This window comes from Tupaia chinensis, unplaced genomic scaffold, assembly GCF_000334495.1.
Source record: "Tupaia chinensis unplaced genomic scaffold, TupChi_1.0 Scaffold000354_1, whole genome shotgun sequence".
Classification (NCBI taxonomy): Eukaryota; Metazoa; Chordata; class Mammalia; order Scandentia; family Tupaiidae; genus Tupaia; species Tupaia belangeri.
This window is the reverse complement of record NW_006159849.1, coordinates 7,874,438-7,882,272: the sequence shown is the minus strand read 5'-3', so window position 1 is coordinate 7,882,272 and position 7,835 is coordinate 7,874,438. Positions and strand designations below refer to the sequence as shown.

At 40.0% G+C, this 7,835-nt stretch overlaps 1 protein-coding gene across 1 annotated transcript in view; it reads left to right on the top strand.

The window, feature by feature from the left end:
- Positions 1-894: 894 nt before the first annotated feature.
- PTAR1 (protein prenyltransferase alpha subunit repeat containing 1) overlaps positions 895-7,835 on the top strand; it is a 61,999-nt gene continuing 55,058 nt past the window's right edge. The window contains exons 1-3 of the mRNA XM_014589349.2: positions 895-940; positions 7,350-7,579; positions 7,632-7,823. Of these exons, the coding sequence (XP_014444835.1) occupies positions 895-940; positions 7,350-7,579; positions 7,632-7,823 (468 nt within the window). The remainder of the gene's footprint in view (positions 941-7,349; positions 7,580-7,631; positions 7,824-7,835) is intronic.

Here is a 7,835-nt window from a genome sequence, read left to right as displayed (position 1 = left end):
TTTTTGCTTACCAAAGCAAAAGGGGTCAACTGTAACTCAATTTTCTGTTTACTTGGGATCTCCAATTCCCAGGCATTACTATAATCCCTTTCTTTTTTTCTTTTTTTTTTTTTTTTGAGAGGTTTTTGCTATAGGGTGCGTGCGCTCGCCAGACAGACAGAGAGAGACAGAGAGACAGAAAGCGAGAAACCACCCCCCAGGGGGGATGGCCACGCCGCAATCCCTTCCCCTCCATTCTCCTCTCGGGATCTTGGGCACGCACGCACACACGCCTGGCGTGAGTTCTAAGCCACCGGGTCCAGGACACGAACCACGGTCGACTATGTGGGAGTCCAACGACATAGCCATTACGCTAACTGCTGGTCCCACTATAATCCCTTTCTAAATTCTCCCCTGTGACACAGAGAAACTGAGAACTACAGAATCTTTTCCTTATATAATTCTGGTATACACTATGGTAGCTAGAGCCCAAGATTCAAAAGGCAGAAAGAAAGAGAGGCAATTATTGTCGACCTAGTTGCAAGAACAAGTGTGTACAGAGAGCCAACATCAGGTCTCACATAACTTCTGGGTGCCTGTCTCGAGAAGCACTTAAGTAGGTGCTACAGAATGAATTGGTAGAAGCTTCACGGAGGTTCTTGAGATTTGCAGTAGCTTCTAGACAAGGTACAGTCACCCCTTTCACTGCTAAAGGCTGGGAGAGCTGGGGACAGGTTCCCTGACTTTCACTACCTCTCCCTTCCTATGGGTATGGAAGCCTCAAATGACCTGTATTAAACTTCTTTTACTTAAAATAGTGTATGACTTCTATTTTCTCAAAGGACCTTAATTGATAAACTGCATAACACATTAATTTTTTATTCTGCAAATATATCTAACATTCAGTGTAGCACAATGAAGAACATCGAGGATATAGAAAAGGGGGGAGAAATGGAGCTAGGTAATCATACTCATGGTTGACATTCATATGACAGCCAGTCTTAATCTCAAATCACTTTACACTGTAAGGTCAGTAGAAGTTCTTAGTTGGGCCTTCTTTCAATTCCTAAGACATGCTAAGTAAGATCACACATGATGTTTGCACCACTGTTTTCCCCCCCTACTTTCCACAGAGCTGATTCCTTCTCATCTTATGGATCTCAGCTTGAATATCACCACTCAAAGTAGACTTTCCTGACCACATGGTCTGAATTAATGTCCGTATCCTCACAGTGTTACCACCTGTCATGGTATCCTGCTTTTTCCTTTTGTCCCTTGTGTTATAATTTTTCATTAGATATTTGGCTGTTTACTTGAATGCTGCCTCTCTCCCATCAGACTGTAAGTCTCACAGGAGAACACAAATCATGTCTGCTTTTCTCACCATTGGCTACCCAGCAGCTAGCACAATACGCTCATTAGAACTCATGGGGGGGCCAGCCGGTGATGTGGTAAGGCACTGGACTTCCCCATGGCTGTGTTTCCAGTCACAGACCCAGCAACTTGAAAATCATGCTGGTATGCATGTGCGCATGTGTGACCAAAATCCCGACAGGAGAATGAAGAAGGGATTATGGTGTGGCCATTGCCCCTGGGATTTCTCACTTTCCTTCTCTCTGTCTCTCTCTAGTGAGCAAATGTGCCCTATGGCAAAAATCTAAAAAACGAAACAAAACAAAAAACAAAACCTTAATGGAATAAATAAATAAAATTGTGTAGAATCTTGTCCTCCTATAAATCCCAAAGCATCACTTTTGCACTTTTTTTGTACATTTATAATTTGGGAGACTTATCACAGAAATGAAATGCCTAAAGTCAGAAGATGTCAACTGGGGAGTTACTCTTGGCATTCTTTCCTAAAACTTATTCAGTCTCTATAAATATTATACTGCAAGTTAAGAGCATAATTAAACATTTAACCAAGAGTTAATTTCCTAAAGGTAATTTTGGATTGGGGTTAATTTTAATGGGTCTCAGAGGTGTCTTAAAACACGGAAACAGGAAGAAACTGAGAAACTGAGAAATTATTACACAATTTCTGAATTGAAAAATTGGCCTTAGAAGGGATATGAAAAAACAGAATCTACATAGCTCTGTCTTACTTTTAGACAGTTACTGAAGAGGTCTCAGAGTGAACCTCTCTGTAGTCAAATGAAGTTCCTGACACCTTTTTAATTTTTAAAATTTTACGATTTTTAAACCTAAGTCTATGAATTTTATCCTTGTCATAGTTACACTGAAAAATAAGAAAAACATAAGGCATAACAAAACCATAAGGATGTACTTGTATTTGGACACTTTTATTTAGTCATCTATTTAAAAGGTGTATTATTAAGAACATTCCTGTGACAGTTTAACATCTTCATTACACAAGAAACATGCATTGCGTCATGGAGGGATACTCATTTCCCTAGCTGTTTCCATAAGCAGGTTACGGATTGGCTCTTTTTATCTCTAGACATTTTCTCTTGCTTTGTTTTTCCCAAAGATTACATCATTGGTCTCCTGGGCCTCCATTGTAGGAAGAACAGGCCAAAAGGATGATATTTTGGAACTACCAAATGTCTAGGAAAATATCACTTACTCAGCCACAAACATGTATGTAACTAGTATCTTGGTGGATTTTAACATCAGCATGGTTATTCAGTCATCATTATCATCATCTCGATAACATTTATCTATTTGGTCACACTAAAAAAAAAAGTACGTGCTTTAACTAGGAGATTAATTGCAGTTGCAGATAATAATTCTCCTTAGAAGTGTTAAGTTTTATACTGAAAGTATTTGGCCTAGTTTTAGTTTACTATTATGTGTTGAATACTGAGTTACTAACAATGATAGAAATAAGTTTAACATGCTTCCGTTTAAAGATGCTATGACAATGTATTTTCTCATTTAATTCTAGCAATTGAAATATAATAGTATTTTAAATATATTTATTAAATTGTGTTTCTTTTCTTGAAATAGTCTTTAAGGAAAACCTTAAAGATGACCATTATTCCTGATGAATTTTCTTAAGAATTCGTAAAAAGACATTGATATGACTTCTTGACTAATATCATGTTACCATTCTCCTATTTCTTTGCTAGTAAGATGTTAAGATTTTAAGATAATGCATAGGACTGAGGTTTGGGCATGTCATTGGTAAGATATAGTTGGTTACAATAGCAGTATTACAATAATCAAAATTGGGCATTTTTTTAAAGGTTTTTTGCTATAGTGTACTTGCATTTGGTGGAGAGTCAGAGAGTAAAAGTGAGAAATCTACCCCCAGTGGGGATGTCCACAACCACAATCCCTTCTCCATTCTCCCCTCAGGAATCTGGGCATGCACGCACATGCCCTCCAAGTTTTTCAAGCCATTTGTACCCAGTACTTGAACCTTGCTGTCAGTCATATGGAATCCACCGCCTTAACCACCATGCCACCTACTGGCCCTGGCATTTAATTTTGTTTAGTGCAGGAAATCAGCTTATTGTTTTTGTAATAAAAGCTAGTTTGTGGTAAGAACATACTTTTAGGAATATTTGTATTGCATCTTGCATAAAGTTAATAGAAAATGGACTTTAAATAAAACTACGTAAACGGCACATCTCAGTGATGTAAGTAGAATAGTAAAAAGTGAAGATGGGGGAACCAGCAGTTAGCATAATGACTATATCGCTGGACTCCCACGTAGTCAACCGCGGTTCGCGTCCTGGACCCGGTGGCTTAAAACTCACGCTGGGCGCATGTGCGTGCATGCCCAAGATCCTGAGAGGAGAATGGAGGAGAAGGGATTGTGGTGTGACCATCCCTCCTGGGGGGGTGACTTCTCGCTTTCTGTCTCTATTTCTCTCTCTCTGTCTGTCTGGCGAGCGCACACGCCCTGTAGTGAAAATCTCTCAAAAAAAAACAAAAAAAAAAAAGTGAAGATGAAAAGGTAGCAGATTACAAGGTCATCTCCACCTTCTTTTTTTTTTGGAGAGGTTTTTGCTATAGGGTGCATGCGCTCGACAGAAAGAGACAGAAGGCAAGAAATCCCCTCCCCCCCGGAGGGATGGCCATGCGGCAATCCCTTCTCCTCCATTCTCCTCTGGGGATCTTGGGCACGCATGCACCTGTGCCCAGCGTGAGTTTGGACACCGAGTCCAGGACTCAAACTGCGGTCGCCTACATGGGAGTCCAATGACATAGCCATTGTGCCAACTGCTGGTCCCAATCTCTACCTTTTTACTAAAGTCCTTAAACCCCCTGGTGTCCTTCTTCCTTCTAGGCCTCTCAACACATACATTTGTTTTTTCATTGTAGAAATTTTGGAAGGTCTAGAAAAGTGTAAAAGACATATATTTAGGGGTCTTAATTATCACTAGTAATTCTATTATCATACAGCAATGACCAGTGTTAATACTTTTATTTTTGAAAGCTCTTTGCTATAGGGTGCGTGTGCTCACTGAGAGACAGAGATACAGAAAGAGAGAAATCACTCCCCAGGGGGGACAGTTATGTCGCAGTCCTTTCTCCATTCTCCTGTCAGGATTTTGGGCACGCACACACATGCGCCTGGCATGAGTTTCAAGCCTCTGGGTCTGGCACTCAAACCACGTGTGGCCATGTGGGAGTCCAGCGATATAACTGTTATGCCATCTGCTGGCCCCCATTATTAATACTTTTATTTATATCTTCCCCGCATATTATATATATAAAATTATATTTACATTATGTAAAGTCATATTATATATATATGAAATTATGACTATACTATTTTGGTACCTGTTTTTGTCATTATGTATCTACCTTTTTTCTCATGGTGAAATGGTCTTCCAAAATATGAAAGTTGTGATTTGAGGAGGGCTTAAAAACATACTTATAGCCATGTAAACAGTAATGATAAGCATAATCACTTAAAAAATCAATACATCTTGGGACCAGCAGCTGGCATAATGGCTATGTCACTGGACTCCCAGGTAGTCAGTCATGGTTTGAGTCCCAGACCTGGTGGCTTAAACTCACACCAGGCGTATGTGTGTGCATGCCTAAGATCCTGAGAGGATAATGAAGGAGAAGGGATTGCAGTGTGGCCATCCCCCAAGAGAGGTGATTTCTTGCTTTCTGTCTCTCTGTCTCTCTCTTGTCTTTCTGGCAAGCGCACACCCCCTACAGCAAAAACCTTTAAAAAAAAAATACGTCTCTAAGAAAACTAGCATTAGAGATAGTAGACAAGCAAATAAATATATCCATCTCTATTAATATATACTTTGACTTTTTTTTTCTTAAATTATATTTTACTCTTTGCAAAATTTTACTATGAATATACTTCCCCTTAATTCTTTGGTATATACTTTTCTAGTTATAATGTGATGTTAAGGTTTAAATATTTAGTCATATACATTTATAATTTAAATAATTCCCTATTACTGGGCATTTAAGCTATTTACTGTATTTCATTACTATTTATAAATGTGTCTTACAAATCTCTGAACATAAATCTTTTAGTTCTTTAACAAAATCATGCTAAATTTGGGTTATTGATGTGGTGGTGAAGGTAGCTGGATCCCACATGGCCAACTCTACAGTTTGAGTTCCAGGTTCAGTGGTCTGAAAACATGCTGCCTGCATGTGTGCATCTGCCCCAAATCTGAAAAGATTAAGAGATTGAGAGGGGATTGCAGTGTGACCCTTCCCCAAGATAGAGGCTTTCTCATTTTTCCTCTGTCTCTCTCTGGTGAGTATACACGCCTTCTGGCAAATTGAAAAAAAATTATATTTTATGCTAAATTTATTATAGTCTAGTCTTAAATACATATTAAAAGCTTATGAATTTCAGTTCTTAATGTCTTTGGACCTCAGTTTCCCTATATATAAATTTAGGGGGTTGGATCACAGCTCAAATACACTCCAATTCTAAAAAATGTGAATTGTAAACTCAGTAGATCCTTAATAATTGGGTGAAACAATTTTTGAACTCTTGGAAGAGATGTGACACATAATCATGTCTTTGAAATGAATACAAAGAGGGTGTGTGTGTGTGTGTGTGTGTGTGTGTGTGTGTGTGTTGTGTGGGAAGAGGGCATATACAGAACTATATAGTGGAATCATCTTACTTAAAGATTTGGGAGACAAGTGTTTTTGTTTTTGTCTGTTAAATACAGAGTGAGTAAAATCCAAAAAAAGATCCACTAATTTTTTAAGATGAAAAAGAAAGCATTTTGGAAAAAATCGTATTTCTGCTTGTGGTGCTTTGAACTTCACCCACTGAAGACAGGGATTATTTCCCATTGCCACTGGGAGGGGATGCAAGGTTCTGATTAAGATAAAATGAAGACTGGGAACCAGCAGTTAGCGTAATGGCTATGTCGCTGGACTCCCACGTCATCGACCGCGGTTCATGTCCCGGACCCAGTGGCTTAAAACTCACGCTGGGTGTGTGTGCGTGCGTGCCCAAGATCCCGAGAGGAGAATGGAGGAGAAGGGATTGCGGCGTGACCATCCCCCCTGGGGGGTGATTTCTCGCTTTCTGTCTCTATGTCTCTGTCTGTCTGGCCAGCGCACGCGCCCTACAGTGAAAATCTCTCCAAAAAAAAAAAAAAAGATAAAATGCAGACTTATCAGTTAACTCAAACCATTTGACAACTGCTATGACATTAAGCGTAACCAGGCTATTTGAAGTTGTTCTTGGTCTTGGAATCTAAACACACACATTCCATTCATTTCACTGCTTTACTCCAGAAATTGGCAGAAGTTAGTTTGACTTTATGAATTCTTTGTAAGCCCTCTTTTTGCTTTCTACAATTTTATTTAACTTCTCACTTTTTTTAAAAACCAGGTCTAGCTTTTATAAACATACAGCAAATACTGACCACAAGATGTAGTGATTTTTTTTTCTCATTTATTTTATACCCAATGGCAAGTGTTTACTTTTGCAATAATAAACCCTAGTTCAAGTATTCTATATCTTCACATTAAATGCACCACATGAACTTGATTTTTTTAAATTAAAATAGTTTTTAAAATAAAATGCAAGGGTCAAAGAAAAATGAACTGAACCAACGGTAGCCAGTCTTTCCTACCACAGAGGGGCAAGAGAAAATCTCGTATGACATTTCAAAATCCAAATGGACTTAAAGGCTTACAAGAAAAAATTCGTAGCAAAATAAATAGCTATTATGAGCAAATTCCGTCAGGGCCTTGATTTATTATTTTTTTAAAAAACTGTAAAATCGACAAAGCGTTCAAAGGCCACCAATCACTGCAAAATGAAGAACACTCGAAGTAGAAAATCTAAAAAAATCTTGACTTCTATTCCCTATATCCAGGTGGTAAATAACTTTTATTCTTTCATTTTTCCCTTTTTAACGTATTCATTAAAAATTTTTAATTGTTTTAAAAAGGGTCGCTTCCAACGTCGGTGGCCGAAATTGGCACGCGACACGAAAGGTCAGCAACGCGGTCAAACAGGGACACGCTCGGCGCGACGTCTCAGGACCTCCTCGTCCCTCCCGCTGTGACAATGACGCGAACCAGCTCTCAGAACGCCCTAGGACTGTTAAATCCGCTCTCTCAGCTGAACTTGCCTTCGGGAGCTCCCCGCAAGCCTCCGGCCTTCGGGAGCATCTTCAGGGCCCTTCTCTCCTTGAGTCCGAGTAAACTAAAAGTTAAAAATAATAAAATAGGCGGCCCGAGTTAACCCTGCAAACGAATCGGCAACGCCCTCCTGGACCGTAACAAACTCTGTACTGGGAACCCAGGCGACCGCTAAGACCCGCCAGGTCTCCGCAGCCCCCGCGCGCACCACGCCCAAACACCAGCAGGCTGACCCGGAAGTGCTCGGCGGCCGCGGCGGCGGCGGGGGCGCGGCCAAACCGGCGCACACGCGC